Source organism: Dendrobates tinctorius, unplaced genomic scaffold (assembly GCF_039654945.1).
Source record: "Dendrobates tinctorius isolate UK_male_01 unplaced genomic scaffold, ASM3965494v1 ptg000044l, whole genome shotgun sequence".
NCBI lineage: Eukaryota > Metazoa > Chordata > Amphibia > Anura > Dendrobatidae > Dendrobates > Dendrobates tinctorius.
The window spans coordinates 7,120,637-7,138,635 of NW_027361712.1; the positions used below are offsets into that span (position 1 = coordinate 7,120,637).

General features: G+C 43.5%; 1 protein-coding gene across 1 annotated transcript in view; it reads left to right on the forward strand.

Annotated features, from left to right (window-relative positions):
- The window catches only part of LOC141089047 (kelch domain-containing protein 1-like), a 210,138-nt gene that overhangs the window by 88,489 nt on the left and 103,650 nt on the right, over positions 1-17,999 (forward strand). The window contains exons 11-12 of the mRNA XM_073575317.1: positions 6,229-6,310; positions 17,169-17,254. Coding sequence (XP_073431418.1) covers positions 6,229-6,310; positions 17,169-17,254 — 168 coding nt within the window. The remainder of the gene's footprint in view (positions 1-6,228; positions 6,311-17,168; positions 17,255-17,999) is intronic.

A 17,999-nucleotide genomic window follows, 5' to 3' on the forward strand; every position in this document is an offset into this window, starting at 1 on the left:
CCCAGGTGGGGGGCTTTCGTCCTTCTTTCTGGCCTGGGAAGAATTATCAGGGAGTAATTGTGTTCTTGCCCTGATAGAATCTGGGCTAAAGATGAAGTTACACTCAATCCTGCAAGAAAGGGTCATGGTACCGCCCTCTCGGTCTTCGACAGCAGAACAACAGGCCTTAGAGGCAGAAGTCTCATAGCTGGTGCAGAAAGCTGTCCTATTGGAGGCTCCCTTGTTAGAAAGAGGAAAGAGGTTTTACTCCCCTCTCTTTCTAATTAAGAAACCAGACGGCTCCTTTAGGACAATAATAAATTTGAAGACCCTGAATACATTCTTAAGAATCCTTCATTTTGAAATGGGATCTGTAAAATATGTAATAAAATAACTCTTCCTGGATAGCTTCATGGCAGTTTTTAGATCTGAAGGATGCTTACTACCATGTGTCCATACATGTAGAACACCAACAGTACCTCAGAGTTGTGGTAGTCATTGAGGGAGTAGTCAGACACTTCCAGTTTAGTGCCCTCCCATTTACCCTCGCTATTGCCCCTTGTGTCTTCACCATAGTGGTGGTAGAGGTCATGGCCCATCTCCTGGAAAAGAATATATTGATTGCCCTGTATTTGGATGATTTTCTAGTAGTAGGCAATTCAGCCCAGCATTGCGCTACCCAGCTAGAAGGAGTAATGTCCACTCTAGAACACTTAGGTTGGCTATTGAACCTTAAAAAAAATCGAGATTAGAGCCCCTAAAAGTAAAGGAATTTCTGGGTCTTCTGCCTGACTCAGAGGTGCAGGAGTGTCAACTCCTGGGCGGTAAAATAGAAAATATCCAATGCCAGGTGTTAAGGGCCCTGAAGTTTCCCATCATGTCTTTTAAAAGTGCTATATCCCTTCTGGGTTCTGTGACGTAGTGTATCCTACACAAACCACCAGGGGGAAACTTGATCCAGACCCTTAATGTAGACAGATCACTTGTTCCAACTAGTGGAAAGTCATCTCCTGTCTTTGATGGCTTTTCACATAAGAGGAAAGAGAGGAAAAGAGAGAATCAGAGTGCCCTTTTTAAGCCACAATCAACTAAAGCAAGGAGAGTGGGAGTTAGATCAGTCCATCTTCAGCTAGATAGTGCAGATGTGGGGCCATCCAGATAGTGACCTCTTTGCCACCAGGTAAAAAATTTCTGTTCTCTGAATCCAGAGAAGTTTCCCAGGGGGTAGACACCTTCTTAGTTCTATGTAAATTCAACTTAGCGTACATTTTTCCTCCAATAGCCCTGATCCCACTGGTGGTAAGGAAGATCAGAGAAGACAAAGCAAGGCTTATCTTAATCACCCCCTTTTGGCCCAGAAGACCATTGTTCTCATGGTTGAGGACAATGTCGATCACTGACCTATGGGTCTTTCTAGAAATTCAGAATTTACTCTCTCAGGGACCAATCTACCATCCAAGAGTATCCAACCTTCATTTGATGGTGAGGAATTTGAGAGGGTTTCTCTCCCAATCTTGTCTCTACCCTACTTCAAAGTTGGAAAGTATCCACAACCAGAATTTAGGCCAGAACATGAAGAAAATTTCTAACTACCCCAAGATCAAGGATAAAGGATGGAGCTTCAGAGGGTTATGTTCTGGAATTTCTGCAGAAAGACCTCAAATTAGGCCTATCCACCAGCACCCAAAAAGTCCAGGTATCAGCTCTGGGGGCCCTGAATAACTATGATCTAGCTCGGAATTATTGAGTTTCTAGAATTATTAGGGCTTCATCTAAAAGAAAGTAGTGCACTGAGATTTAAACCTAGTCTTAGCAGCTATGACAGAGTTACCTTTCAAGCCCATTGATTTAGCACCTGTCAAAGTTCTTTCCCATAAAACTGCCCTTCTGGTAGCCTTAACATCTGCTCAGAGGGTTGGTGACATACAGGCCCTTTCTGGAATTCCACCATTCACTCAGTTTATGGCAGACAGGGTAATCTTGAAACCTTTAATATTGAAAAAAGGTGCAGCAGTATTTATCTGACCAGATCTCAGAACTAATGCACTCTCAGTATACAGAAAACCCATGTAGTAGAGATGGTGGCATTAGAGGTGCAAAATACTGATGAGACAACCACTCACAACCAACCAGTCCATGGAGGGGGTGATTGCTTAGTATTATATTGCACAAAAGTGGCTTGTATAGGGTGCTGTTCACACACATGTAATGCAAAGTATCTGGCTTACTGCTTATTAGTGACTTTCATACTATCAGATTAGGTGGCTGCCCTGCCCAGCACTATCTAAGCGCATCCCATGAGAACAGACACCCTAGCTTACAAGGCCAAAAATGATGGGTCTGGCTGCACCCTGAAAAATAATATATATATATATATATATAATATATGAGGTATTGGTCAATATATTCACGCACACAACCCGTGACAAGAGTCCTCACACTTGTGAGTCCTAACACTAAACTAAATAGCAAAGCCGCATTTTTGGAGGATTTTTAGTCCTCTTTTTGTGGATTTGCTATTTAATGTAATTTTGAAACCTAATCCATCTGACCTACCTAAAGTATTGTCCCGGTTTAACACATTACAGGAGATAGTTATTCCTTCTTTCTGCTCTAACCCAAAGAATCATAAGGAAGAAAAGCTTCATACGCTAGATAGTAGAAGATGTCTACTGAAGTACCTGTCTGTTACTGACTCCTGGAGAAGGATAGTTCTTTGTTTGTGTTCTTTCAGGGACCCAGGAAAAGACTTAAAGCTTCAAAATGCATATTCAAAAGCATATTCTGCAAGTGACAAAGCAGTTCCAGAAGGTCTTAAGGCACAGGAACTGGTCTTCTCCTTTCACTTTCTATAAACATTATAAGCTGGAAATGGGTTCCTCTTCCGACCTTGCCTTTGGAATAAGGATGCTGCAGGCTGTGGTCCCTTCCTGAAATCTTACTTTTCTCTGTAACTCTCTCGTGGTTCTGTCATGAGTGATCGATAAAGTCTTAGTTAATTACTGATAAAGAGATTTTTCGGAACCCATGACCCTTATATTCCCTCCTGTCACATATGGATAAGCAATTCTTTCACTAGTGCTTGTGATTTGTGGTGTAGGTATAATTTGTGTTTTTACGATAACCATTGGAGGTCCTCTTATGATCTGTAATCCAATTGATTCATGGGAGAGGTGCCACTCTTTTATGCCTGTAGGCTTCCTGTCTTTGAAGGCTGGATCCCCTCTCTCATGGGGCTGTCATGAGTTCCAAAAAATCCTGTTACCGGTAAGTAACTAAGACTTTTTGGAACATAAGACACACTTTTTTCCCACAAAATTTGGGAGGAAAATGGGGGAGCATCTTATAGTCCTGGGGCGGCAGTAGTGAAGCGGGGTCACAAGAGGCAGGAGCAAGATCCTAGCAGTGGCAGGAGTGGGACCATGCTGCGGGCCCTGGGCTGGGAGGAGGGGGGTGTCGGCGCAAGCGCAGATTTATGTATCAGCTCAATGATGAGCCAAAATCACAATCTGCGCATGCACCATTTTACTGAAGACCACCATGAGATCAATGTGCACAGCGGGAACTCCGCTCCTGCCCTGCACAGCTGGAACACCACCCTCTCCTAGTCCAGGGCCCTCAGCATCATTCCACTCTTGCTGTCAAATGATGTAAATGTGACCCTGCTCCTGCAACCCCGCTCCACCCCCCCCCCCTTTTCCCCACTAAGCTACATTTGGGCTGTAATACGCATCTGTGATCCTTGACATGCCTGATCCTAATGACAGGTTAAAATTTCTTTTTTTTCCCCTACTATACTCCTCTAAACTTGGGGTGTGCCTTGTGGTACAGTGCGTCTTATAGTCTGAAAAATATGGCAAATACATGTAACACATTCATTCCTGCACTGAGTGTGTCAAAGGATGACATTACAACCCTGGGCGAGACATCAATCAGAGGACAATAAAACCTTTATACTCCTTATCTATGAACTGCTTCAATACAGTATTTACCCCCCCTTCCTATGTTGATAGTTCTGCTTCACGTCACGTCTCTTATTCACTGAAAATACTTTTATGCCCAAAAATGACAAAAGTATTCTCGGAGTGATACCTTTATTGGCTAACCAGAAAAATATATATTTGCAAGCTTCCATACCACAGGGGCTCCTTCTTCAGGAGGTTTTACAAATGGATTAAAAAGAAAAAAGCACAACATTTAAGAGATATTACAACAGGACATTTGTTCATGAGTAGGAATTCAGGTAAGGGGGTGGAAAGCGGAAGATGAAGTTAGTCAATGTTCCACAGCACTCACAACCAAATTCCGCCATTTGCTAGTTGAGCTCAACAGACTGGAACTGAAAGATGGGGACAGTATTTCCAGAGGGAAGAGCTTGAAGGTGATGCCGGATCAGGTGACAGCTGAGGTGCAGTTGTCAAATATAAAAGGCCGGGATGGCAAAGTGGGAACTCAGTTGGCACCAAAACTTGAGAATGGGAGGTTGCATAAGCAGCGTAAAGAGCTTGTTGTCACCCCCAAAATAGAGTCACCTGAAAGTGACTGGATATCAGAGCAGGCGAGGCGCCATTGGTCAAGCACCAAAGTGCAGACTTTATCAGTCAAGACTCCATGCACCTGTCAAGACACAACATCCATACTCCACCAGGCAAGCATCAAAGGTGGACGCTTTGAACAGTATGGAACATCTGTTGTGCTTAGGAGAAATTCAGGTTGAATTGTGCCGTTACTTCCTATGAGCATGTCACGTACAGGGTATGGGCCAGTGCCATGCTTCAGTGAACAAAGGCGGTCAATGTGAGGAACACACTGGGTAATAAGTAACTTACATACTAGGGACTTGCGGCCTAATGGGAAGTACCGGTGACCCCCGCTAGGGTCAGTGTAACAATGGGAGGCGGTAATAGAAGCATACAACGCTGATGGCCTAGTACAGGGAGTGACGGCTATTCAGTTGAGATTTGATTTGAGCTGCGACATATTAAGGATAGTGTATATAAATAGAGTGTCGAATAGGATATCGCATTTAATGTAGTAAGCGTCATAACATACTACATAACTCTTCTTGTTATTATCTATCATATTTTGTGAACTTGTGAACGTGTATACCTGTAACTAGATTTTGTTTCTGCATTACAGAAGTAAATAGTGAAGGTTGAATATCACTGCTTACTCATTGCTTGCTTAGTTGTCTCCAAGTAACCGATTACTGTCCGATTTTGTCCAATTTTGTATTGGATGGCACACGGACAAACTTTAAAATGATGGATCCAAGAATTAGATCCATGTACCTCAGAGCATATCCTATCCAGATCTGATTTTGAGGATAAAAAAACACAGTCCACAATAATTCACACACATTTCCAGACAAGTTGACTTGTCAAGTAGTGACGTGTCAAGTATACTTGTTACTCAGGTTTCCCCGAGCATGCTCTGGTGATCTCCAAGTATTTTGGCGTGCTCGGAGATTTAGTTTTCGTCGCCTCTGCTGTATGATTTGCGGCTACTAGACAGGCTGAATACATGAGGTGATTGCCTAACAAACAGGCAATCCCCACATGTATTCAGCCTGTCTAGCAGCCGCAAATCATGCAGCTGCGTTGACACAAACTACATCTCCGAACACGCCAAAACACTCGGAGACCACCCGAGCATGCTCGGGGAGACCCAAAGTAACGAGTATACTCACTCATCACTATTGTCAAGTTGTCTATTCAATGTGATGTCTTGCCTTGTGACTTCTTATTTCTGAAAAAGAAATATGTATTTTATTCAATCTTGAATAAAGAAACAACTCCCCACTCCACAACATCTTACCCAGCGTTTACCTATGCATAGACCAGTGGAGCTTTCTGTAGTGTATATACTGTAGCTGCCAAATGATGTAGCCATAGACTTCCTGTTTGTCTGTACACAATCACGTCTACACAGCCATCAAGCTGGCAGATAGTGTAGTTGTAATCCATTTGTTCCCTACATTTCCCTGCCAATCAACCAATCACCTTCTATTAAAACGGCATTCTCTTTATGTGATGGCCATCTAACTTCTGGTATCCCACCTAAATGCACTGCTTCAGCGCTGTACTCCCTTCAGTTTTTCCATGCATAATGGCACTATCAGACTGGGTAGATGACTGGGAACAACACTGTAAAGAGGAAAAGGTGTGAAGGGATCACAGCACTAAAGCAGTAGTTGAATCCATACTTTCGTATGACATTATGTTCTTTTTTCTTTGGCTCCATTGACAGGACATCTACTTGCTTGGAGGCATTGAAGAAACTGAAACTGAAATTAAAATGTTGAAATGTGATGTAATGAAGCTAAGTCTTGGTAAGTAATGTAAAATGTAATTACATTATATTTATTTAAAGTATTTACCTGCAGACATAGTGTAATCTGCAGTTTTAAACCATTTTAAACATGTTCGTGTGTCTTAATTGGAAAAGCGGCTGCAGGGAAAAAATGAAATTATATTCTCCCTGCAGCCACTTGTTACTCAGTGAGAGCACTTCCTCTGACCTTATTTGACATCCTGCTCTGCTGTATGTTTATGAACTGTTATGTCAGTCAAGGACCAGAGGGAGCGATTATAGTGCGCTCACTGTGTAGCGAGCAGTGACTTTAAAAGCTCCCTACACCTCTGATGATGGGAAGAATACAGTGCTACAGGGAGAATATAACTTCATTTTTGTCCTGTTGCCTCTTTCGGTTGGACACCCGCACAGTTTGTAATGCTATTTACCTGCCGATTACCATTATAACGGCAGGTAAAAACTGTTTGTTTTTGCTGAGAGATTCCCTTTGATTCTTCCAAAGCTCTGAGAATCGCAATTACTTGTTACACATGATATTTCTCAGTGGATAGCACTGCAGCCTTGCAGCGCTGGGATCCTGGATTCAAATCCCACCAAGGACAACATCTGCAAGGTGTTTGTATGTTCTCCCCGTGTTTGCGTGGGTTTCCTCCAGGCACTCTTCTTTCCTCCCACACTCCAAAGACATACTGATAGGGAATTTAGATTGTGAGCCGCATCGGGGACAGTGATGATAATGTGTGCAAACTGTAAAGCGCTGCGGAATATGTTAGCGCTATATAAAAATAAAGATTATTAAAAATAAAGATTATATCCATATAAATCACTTGTGGCTATGAACATTATAACCATCGCATCTATCAGCCTAGTTATAATCAGAAAAGTTGTGAAATAAGAACATTAAAAAAATACTATGTGCTCGACTACAGTTGTTTCCCAGATGTACTGCGGATATACTGTAGGTCTCACTGAGATTTTTAAGAGCGGTCATCAGGGAAATGAGAAATAAGAGTTCATGATATGTAATTAAGTTTATCTCTGAGCAAGCCATGGTTGAGTTGTTTACTTCAAACAAGACGATGATGCTGAAACCCATCTGTACTATACTATGAATTGTTAATATTTTACCTCTACGTATCATTGTATTGGTGCTCCAAATACTTATAGAGGTTGTGCACTACTTTATCATTGATGACCTAATGACCTATCCTTAGGATAGGGCATCATTGTCTGGTCAGGGTCCAACACCCCACACCTCATGCTGAGCAGCTGTCCTCGGTGTTGGCAGCTGCTGGCTGGAAATGCTCAATTGCGGAGCTGCTCCATCTTCTGATTGTGGCCGTGGCAGTGGCCACACTAAGAGCGTCTGATCATCGTGGATGCCCGGTGTCAGACCCTGACTGATCAGACAATGATGACCTATTCTGAGGATAGGTCATCAATGATAAAGTAGTGGATAACCTCAAAAAGTCACAGATTATTAGGTTGTGGGGCACACATCTAGTTATTCATTCTGAATGACTATGGTGACTGTGCGGCATGTGGTATATTGTAATTGTCTGGTATGGTTTTGATTGATGACAATGTTCAATGAGGTAATTTGTTTGAGTTATATTTTAAAATATCGAGATCACAAAGGTGTCCTCAAAGAGGCTAACAGGGTTCTACACTACCATTAGGGCTCATTCACACGTCAGATTACGAGAAAAACGGATCAATTTTAATCATCAGAGTTTGATCACAGTGTAGTCCGAGTGTCAAATTGTTTTACTCATACATGAAGACATTTAAAGAGAAAGTTTCTCTACCTTTTCGTTCTGACAGTCCGTGAAAATAGGACAGCTCTCAGATGTCATCTGTGGACAGTCCGATTTTTTTCATGTACCCATTGACTTGCATTGCTGATTTTGATCCAACAATTAGATCAAAATTGGAAATGTCGCTGCAGTTTTCCACAGATTGAAAAATCCCATAGACTACGAAATGTATTAGTGTTATCTGCTAAAAACTTGGATAGTACTCACACATGAAAATCGGACATGTAAATCAGCCTTTATATTGATTACCCCTCCTTAGTGTAGATCATCAATATGAGATCTGTGGATGTCTGACACCCAGGAGTGCTACCAATCAGCTGCCACCAGCGGCCAGATGTAAACGGTGTACGGAACAGAACATCACTGCTCCATCACAATGTTTATGGCTGCTCACAGGTATTATATTTTGAAGAGCTGATTTGCAGTACCTCGGAGCCAGCACTGAACAGTTTGTTGGATGCGGTAGGGTTTCTGTGCAGCTTTCTAAACTGTAGTGTGGGGACTGTATGAGGCTAATATTTTAAACAAAAAATAAATTCTGATATGATATAAATCTTTTTTATATAATGAAAAGTTATGTTACAGTCTAGTACACGTTCTATTATTATTTTTCAACCTTCTAAGATGTCTACTTGCTGTCAGTGAAAAGGACCATTCATTGCTTACCCCCAGAGGATCAAAGGCAACCATGATCGGGTCCAACACAGTGCATCAGATGTGTCCCTCCTAATGGGAAGTGCGTTTCTATTTTTTATCAGGGCAATTTTCAGCATCTGAAAGTGATTTTCCTATTCACGAACATCAAACATTAATCATGAAATGGTGAGAAAATAAAAAAGTTGAAGGATTGTTCATCAATATCAGATTGATGGGGTTCAACAAAAGGCAGCACCAAAAGTTTAAGGATTGTTCATCAATATCAAATTGATGGGGTTCAACAAAAGGCAGCACCACTTAGAAGCTATTTGTAGTACCAGAAGGAGCTACTTATGGGAATGTAACGGCACAGCTTTGTACATTGAGTACTGGCCATTCGGAGCTGTGCTACTGGGGGGACGGCCATTGCTATTCTGCCACTACAAACAGCTGATCAATGTTGGAAACCATTGATCTGGTGTTGATGACTTATCCTAAGTAGTTTAAAACCTCTTTAATTACACTTACAGATGCCAAGGCTCTCTGAGGAAATATACTGTTGTGCTCAAAAGTAGCAGAATTGTTGCTTTCTTGGCTTTTTTTCAGAGAATATGAATGATAACACCAAAACTTTTTCTCCACCCATGCTTAGTGGTTGGGTGAAGCCATTTATTGTCAAACTACTGTGATTTCTCTTTTTAAATCATAATGACAACCCAAAACATCCAAATGACCCTGATCAAAAGTTTGCATACCCCATTTCTTAATACCGTGTATTGCCCCCTCCAACATCAATGATATCTTGAAGTCTTTTGTGGTAGTTGTAGATGTAGTTCTTTATTTTTTCAGATGGTAAAGCTGCCCACTCTTCTAGGCCAAAAGCCTCCAGTTCCTGTTAATTTCTGGGCTGTCTAGCATGAACTGCGTGCTTGAATTCTCATACTGGCTCAATGATATTCAGGTCGGGAGACTGAGATGGCCACTCCTTGAACCTTCAATTTGTTCTGCTGTAGCACATGGCAGGTCAACTTGGCCTTGTGTTTTGGATCATTGTCATGTTGGAATGTCCAAGTAGGTCCTTGTGTAGCTTCATGGCTGATGATTGCAAATTTGCCTGCAGTGTTTGCTGATAACATTCTGCATTCGTCTTTCCTTCAACTTTGACCAAGTTTCCTGTGCCTTTGTCGCTCACACATCCCCAAAACATCAGCGATCCACCTCCATGCTTTATAGTAGGAATGGTGTTCCTTTCATCATAGGCCTTGTTGACCTCTCTCCAAATGTAACGTTTATGGTTGTGGCCAAAAAGTTAAATTTTTTTCTCATCACTCCAAATTACCTTGTTCCAGACTTGTCTCTGTGCTGTTTTGCATATTGTAGGTGAGATACTTTGTGGCATTTGCGCAGTAATGGCTTTCTTTTGGCGACTCGACCTTGCAGCCCATTTTTCTTCAAGTGCCTCCTTATGCATCATATTGAAACAGCCACATCACTAGTTTTCAGAGAGTCCAGTATTTCAGTTGATGTTATTTGTGAGTTTTACTTTACATCCTGAACAATTTTTCTGGAAGTTGTGGATGAAACTTTTGTTAGTCTACCTGACTGTGGTTTTGCTTTTACAGAGCCCCTGATTTCCCATTTGTTAATCATAGTTTGAATGCTACTGGCTGGAATTATCAATTCCTTGGATATCTTTTTGTATCTCTTCCCTGGTTTATACAGTTCAATGTCCTTTTCCCGTAGATCCATTGGCAATTCTTTTGCTTTCCCCATGACTCACAATCCAGAAACGTCAGTGGCTGGATGAAAGATTCAAGAGTCTGTCTGGATCCCATAAACTCACTCAGTTTTTATACACACACACTGTTTATAAGCAAACAGATCACAGGTGCGGATGTTACCTTTAGTAGCCATTCAAACCCATTTGTGTCAACTTCTGTGCATGTTATTGTAGGGAAAGTGGACTGACGTACGGACCTGTCTGCTGTGGGAATGTAAAGGTATGGTGTGCTTTAGGTGGACTGTTGCATTTATAGATGGGAGACAGCTGGAGAAAGGAAAGATGGGTGTAATACTGAAGTTTGGCCACAAGATGGGAGTTGTCATGATCCAGGGTGGATCTGACAGATTAAATGCACAAGTAACCTTTTTTTTTTCCTGTGAGCTGTTTTGCTTAGGGTTGGTTTTGTCCCCAGTGGCCAGTATGGTCATTGCACTTTTGCTTAGACATAGTTTTGCCCCGGTGGCCAGTATGGTCATTGCACTGGTGTTTTTAGAGATAGTTTACCCCCAGTGGTGGTTATAGTAATTGCACAGGAATCACTAACAGGTGTGTTTGCTCTATAAAGGTGTGTCAGTAGTGCTCACTCACGCGGGTGATATTATTATTATTGTTGGGCTTTCCAACCATCCTGGGTGAAGGAAGGAGCTGGATGGGGAGCTGGAGGAGAGTCCAGGGCGGCTCATTCAGAGTCCTGGAGTGGCAGCCATGGTGTCAGCGAGGAGTTTGTGTAAAGCATGGTGGAGTGGCAGCTATGGTGTCAGTGAAGAATTCCTGCAAAGCTTGGTGGAGTGGCAACTATGGTGTAGAGCTGCACTCAGCTTGCTGGACTCTGCTACTGAGAACTGCACTCAGTTTGCTGGACTCGGTTGCTGGACAGCTGCACTCAGGTGCTGGACTCTGTTGCTCCAAGGCGGCACTCAGTGCTGGACGCTGTTGCTGTAAAGCTGCACCCAGGTGTTGGACACAGTGGAGGAAGATGCACTCAGGTGTTGGTCTCTGTTGCCAGGAGCAAGTACATCAGAGCAAAGCTAAGTGTTTCCCTGTTTGTCACTTTTCTTCATGTTGGTGTTAGTGCAGCCGTGGGGCCAGTGCCTGCACCACCCAGCTCCCTAGCAAGGGATAGGTGTAGGGTGTGCCAGGGCTACAGGTTCCTGAGCGGCGCCCAGTGCGGAACCGGCATAGGAAACGTTAGGAGCGTTAGGGACACTGACTCAGGGGAGTGCAGGAGGTCTCCACGCTCCCCATTCCCTATTGCAGGGCCCTCCGTTGTAAATGTTTCCCTATCCCCCTTTGTCTTGTTGTATTAGTTACCGGCCTGCGGGCCGCGTCACACTGACAATTACACGTGCCGCGTCCTGTTGTATTAGTTACCGGCCTGCTGGCCGTGTCACACAGGACGGGGCACGTGACATTATCACCAACCACCATTACATTTTTTCTGGTGAGCCTCGGGCCATGTTCAGACCTGTGAGCATTTGCTGCTGGGTCTCACTGAGGTGAGTGAGGAGCTGTATGGTGTGTAAGCAGTTCCAGCAGCAGTAATCAGGGTCTGGGGCCTTCCCTCTGTCTCAACCGGCAAATCAAATAGTGGCTGGCAATAAAGCCCCCTAGAGTCGCTGCTGGGGAGCGGGACTTTCTCATACAGGCGAACGCACCCAGACAGGTGGGTGGAGTTGGTGTCCCCATGGTGCTGTCTGGGGTTCCCCGAGGTGAAGGGGTACGTCCCGGTAGTGAGCAGACTGGTGTTATAGTCTGTGGGGCTCACGCCAAATCTTCCATACCACCGAAGCCGCCCCCTCCTGGTCGTGTGGAGGAAGGCGACCAGGGAGTGTATTTTTCCTCCATATCCCAGGCCCCTCCCTCTCCGTTGTGAGCAGTAGGTGTGCAGCGGGGGAGTAGGGGCAAATCTCAACCCTCGCCATTAGCCAACCCTGGGAGGCGCAGACCTCGTGGTGTAAAGGGTTGGAGGGTGGTGTTCCCTTGGTGAATAGCAGGGGTGTGAGTGTGGTGACACAGGGGGACTCCTCTGTTGTCGATCCCAGAATGAGTTCACCGAATTATGACAAACGAATGTGTGGCAATAAACGTTCAGGTCCGGACCTGTGTGTGAACAAGCATGTTTGGGTGGCCACCAGAAAACATCCTGTGGAAGTGTGTTGCGGAGTCTTACCAGCTCATACCAAACATACACTTACATAACTCGTTCCCCAGGTCGGCGCTTTGGAGATGTGTGGTGCCTCCAGAACATACATTGCCTATACCAGCGGTGCGTTTGTCATTCACCTGAAGCGTCAGGTAGTGGTTGGGGTGAACTCTGGTTCTGGGCATCCCCGCTGTAGGTGGTGCCCTGATGAGGAGTGGTCTTGAGGGTCCAGAGGCCCCTCATTAAGGGGAGGGTACTGTCATGATCCATGGTGGATCTGACAGATTAAATGCACAAGTAACCTTTTTTTTCCTGTGAGCTGTTTTGCTCAGGGTTGGTTTTGTCCCCGGTGGCCAGTATGGTCATTGCACTTGTGCTTGGACATAGTTTTGCCCCGGTGGCCAGTATGGTCATTGCACTGGTGTTTTTAGAGATAGTTTGCCCCGGTGGTGGTTAGAGTAATTGCACGGGAATCACTAACATGTGTGTTTGCTCTATAAAGGTGTGTCAGTAGTGCTCACTCACGTGGGTGATATTATTATTGTTGGGCTTTCCAACCATCCTGGGTGAAGGAAGGAGCTGGATGGGGAGCTGGAGGAGAGTCCAGGGCGGCTCATTCAGAGTCCTGGAGTGGCAGCCATGGTGTCAGCGAGGAGTTTGTGTAAAGCATGGTGGAGTGGCAGCTATGGTGTCAGTGAAGAATTCCTGCAAAGCTTGGTGGAGTGGCAGCTATGGTGTAGAGCTGCACTCAGTTTGCTGCACTCTGTTACTGAGATCTGCCCTCAGTTTGCTGGACTCAGTTGCAGGACAGCTGCACTCAGGTGCTGGACTCTGTTGCTCCATGGAGGCACTCAGTGCTGGACGCTGTTGCTGTAAAGCTGCACCCAGGTGTTGGACACGGTGGAGGAAAATGCACTCAGGTGTTGGTCTCTGTTGTAAATGTTTCCCTATCCCCCTTTGTCTTGTATTAGTTACCGGCCTGCGGGCCGCGTCACACTGGACAATTACATGTGCCGTGTCCTGTTGTATTAGTTACCAACCTGCTGGCCGTGTCACACAGGACGGGGCACGTGACAAGAGTAGAGAGCTGTGAGAAAAGGACTTAAGATCAGCTTATGGCTATGAAAACGTCATGGGGGCGCGGTTACAGGAACTCTAGAGGGGAATTCCCAGTGAGAGAGGAGATATAAGAGAGGAGAGAGAGTTCCAGAACGGACAGTCCAGAGAGGGGAGCTCAGAAGAGAAGACTAAAGGAAGAGACAGGAGAAGCTCCAGGAAGGACTGTTGAGGAAGACGGTCAGGTGGGTGACCCTGACAGGAGAAGCCACAGACAGAGAGAGAGCCTGGGGGTACCACAAGACGGACGGACTCGGGCAGGTGAAGCGCTGTGGTGGTAAGCCTAGGGCGGCCACAGTGAAAGAGCCGCGTGGGACGTCATAGAGGAGAGGAGGCAAGTGAAGGTACCCGGGCCTGTGTACGGAGTTGAGCAGCTGCTGTGTGGTGCTGCGGGTCGTGAGAGTACGACCAATAAAGAGGGCCTGTTGGGCGCACCTTGGACTCTGTCTCAAGTCTGTTCGCGGTAAAGAAAGGGGTCACCCCCCAATCGGCTCACGTACCTACATTATCAAGCCAAAATCACCACGGTGTATGAACTTTTGATCAGTGTCATTTTGAAGTTTTGGGTTGTCATTATGATTTAAAAAGTGAAAACAGTAGTTTGACAATAAATGGCTTCACCCAACCACTAACCATGAGTGGAGAAAAAGTTTTGATGTTATCATTTATATTCTCTGAAAAAAAGGCCAAGAAAGCAAAAATTCTGCTGGGGTATGTAAGCTTTTGAGCGCAATTGTACAAAGCAGACACAAAAATTGGAGAAGTGACCTTTGCTAAATAGATTGCACTGGACATTTTTTAGAGCTTTTTGCTTTGTAGCTATTGACAATTACTCCCATTCCTTTCACTACTTTTCATGAACCTCATTATCCTTACCTGTGTTTTATCCACTTATTGAAAAGTAACTAATTAGTATGAATTGTGGAAATATATGAATTATATATAATGCATGATATCAGAGAAGAGAAGTACCTTATGACGAGGACTTTTAAGAAATTAATTCTGGCAGAAATACATTAACTATTCATGAGTACGGCTGGCATACAGGTGACTCTACCCATGACGCTAATCTGTTTTAGTCCTATTTAAACCCTAAAGAATAGTTTTACTCCATTGACACTTTCATGTGAATGGAAACGCTCTTATATAGAACGCGCAGTAGAATTATACTGTGCTAAATAATGCACATGTTATTGGATTAGACACAGAAAAAAGCACCATTATTCATATGTCATTTCCTTCGTGTAGTTATGTGTTCTGCCCATACGCACCCCATCTGCAGCCAGAACATTCATCACCTATTTATGCATGCAAGGTCTGTATAGGAAATCAGCAGCCACAAGTATGAATGTCTGCCTTCATGCAAACCTAAATGCAGACTTACAGCGGCAACTGCCTCAGCAGACCATCCTGGTTCTCCATCTCCTACTTTGTGAGGATAGTTGGAAAGTTTCCCCTCTCCTTCCTGGTTGTACCTATTCACTGTGCCTGCTCAGCAGACCATCCTAGTTCTCCATCTCCTACTTTGTGAGGATAGTTGGAAAGTTTCCCCTCTCCTTCCTGGTTGTACCTATTCACTGTGACTGCTCAGCAGACCATCCTGGTTCTCCATCTCCTACTTTGTGAGGATAGTTGGAAAGTTTCCCCTCTCCTTCCTGGTTGTACCTATTCACTGTGCCTGCTCAGCAGACCATCCTGGTTCTCCATCTCCTACTTTGTGAGGATAGTTGGAAAGTTTCCCCTCTCCTTGCTTGTTGTACCTATTCACTGTGCCATAGGGACAAAAATCCACAATAAGACCTCATTGAGATTTCCATTTTTCATGCATGCGTTCTAGCCGTCCTTTTCAAAGCTAGAACTCAAAATCTATGGGGCTGTTCACATGTCTAGGTTTTTCTGCATGAGTCCACAAACAAATCATTCAGTCTATTGGTCCGTTACAATCATGGACATCATTGTACAATCCATGTGCTGTCCATGATTAACATTGTAATGTATAGGCGAAGCTTTGTAATGGAATTATTTCTTGATATGTGAAAATCACTGAAGGTAAACTGACACATTGACCAAACGTTCATGAAAATCAGATCTAAAACACTGATGATACACGCACAATTTTTTAAGGTGCGTGAAAAACTACCGATGTCTGAATGAGTCCTTATAGTATAAGTTATATGTGCTGGCCCTTGTTTAGAAAAACATAAATTCTTTCATCCAAGAGCAGTGCCACACCTGTCCACGTGTGGTATTGCAGTCCTGCTCCATAGAACAGGTAGAGTTGAGTTGAGATACCAGACACAACCCAAGGATAAGTTTTTAGCTCCTTTCCAACCCTTTAACACAATGTGCACACTGAGCCTTTTTGCCACATAAATGGCCTCATAGGTTTGGCTAAATCAGAATTTATCATGTGCAGGTTTTTGCAGTGGATTTCATCATTAATTTCACCCATTGTATTGTCATGATTTTATCATCACTGTTTCTGGAAGATATAAGTTATAGTTTTCCAATCATGGATATTTCCTCTTAGATTGTAACCTTGCAAGCAGGACGCTCACTCCTCTTGGCATCTGTTGATTTATGTGACCAGGTGCTGCAGAATATGTTGGCGCTATAGAAATAAAATTATTATTATTAATATTATTATTAAAACTGTGCCTTTATTGTAGAATTTGTGTCTGTAGATACAACCACATAAAACCATCTGCAGCCATATTCTATGGTTGAAAATCATATTGTGCAGGGGTCAACAACACTTCAATGTTTAGTTGTTCTTTGTGTCACACATCACATTGTATCTTTCATTGCAATGAATATGTAGTCAGTCACATTGCAATGAATGGAGGAGTCCAAGGTCCCATTGGCCTAGAGATTGGAGAGGGTGACACATTTTTACCAATGACATCTTCTCTTTAGTTAGTGTTATGTAATGTCTGCTTCACTCATTCACAGTGGCGGGCTGGGCAGGGTGGCAGGGAGGAAAATGCCCCCGGGCCGCTCCCCCAGGTGCACATGTTGGCATCGGGGCCCGGGAGCTCTCTCTGAGCTGCGTGCTCTGCCGTCTTACCTTGACGGCTGCCCAGCTCTGACTGCCTCCCATTCAGGTACTTTCTCAAAGGCCTCATTCAGATGTCCGTTTTTCACAGATAGCACACATAGCCATGGCCTTAACATTGGAATTAGTTGGAGAAGAATTGCAATGTTATTCTCATATGTGAAAATTACAGTAGGTAAAAACTGACACATGGAGCAAACAATGATGAAAATGTGATCCAAAACACTGATAAAAATTGGTCAGTTTTGTTTACGTACAATAAAATAACAGATGTATGAATTAGTCCTTTTAAATATATAACAACCTGCTTCTTATCCTTTGCAGCTAAGATGAAATGGAAGATGCCACTCTATTTTGGCATTCCACCGGCATGCAGATATAAGCATACATCCTTTGTTCTGCAGAGTCATGCAAGTATTGACAACATGGCCATGCTTTCAGTAATGTGACTCCAAATCTCAGGAGTAATAGAAAGAAAAAGTCATGAACCATACTTTTATAGACTTTTGTACCCTATTTAGATAATAAATGAATATATCATAGCTCTCCTTTGAAGAAATTAGAAAAAAACGTCTTGTCTGTAACAGTTAACCGCTTCTATGGAGAGGTCAATGCTGACAGCAAAGAGGAAGTGTACCAAAGAGGTTGCTCTCTTAGTAGAAAAAAGTGTTTGCCCCCTTCCTGATTTCCTATTCTTTTGCATGTTTGTCATACTTAAATGTTTCAGATCACAAAATAGATTTAAATATTAGACAAAGATAACACAAGTAAGCACAAAATGCAGTTTGTAAATGAAGGTCTTTACTATTAAGGGAAAATGAAATCCAAACCGACAGTGTCCTCTGTGAAAAAGTAACCCCCCCCACCTTAAAACATTATTTAACTGTGGTTTATCACGTTTGGAAGCGGAGTTCAAATTCCCTAGCCATAATCAGGCATAATTACTGCCACACCTGTTCTCAATCAAGAAACCAGTTAAATAGGACCTGTCTGACAAAGTGATGATAGACAAAAAGATCCACAAAAGTTAGACATCATGCCATTGTCCAAATAAATTCTGGAACAAATGAGAAATAAAGTAAATGAGATCTATCAGTCTGGAAAAGCTTATAAAGCCATTTCTAAAGCTTTGGGACTCCAGCGAACCACAGTGAG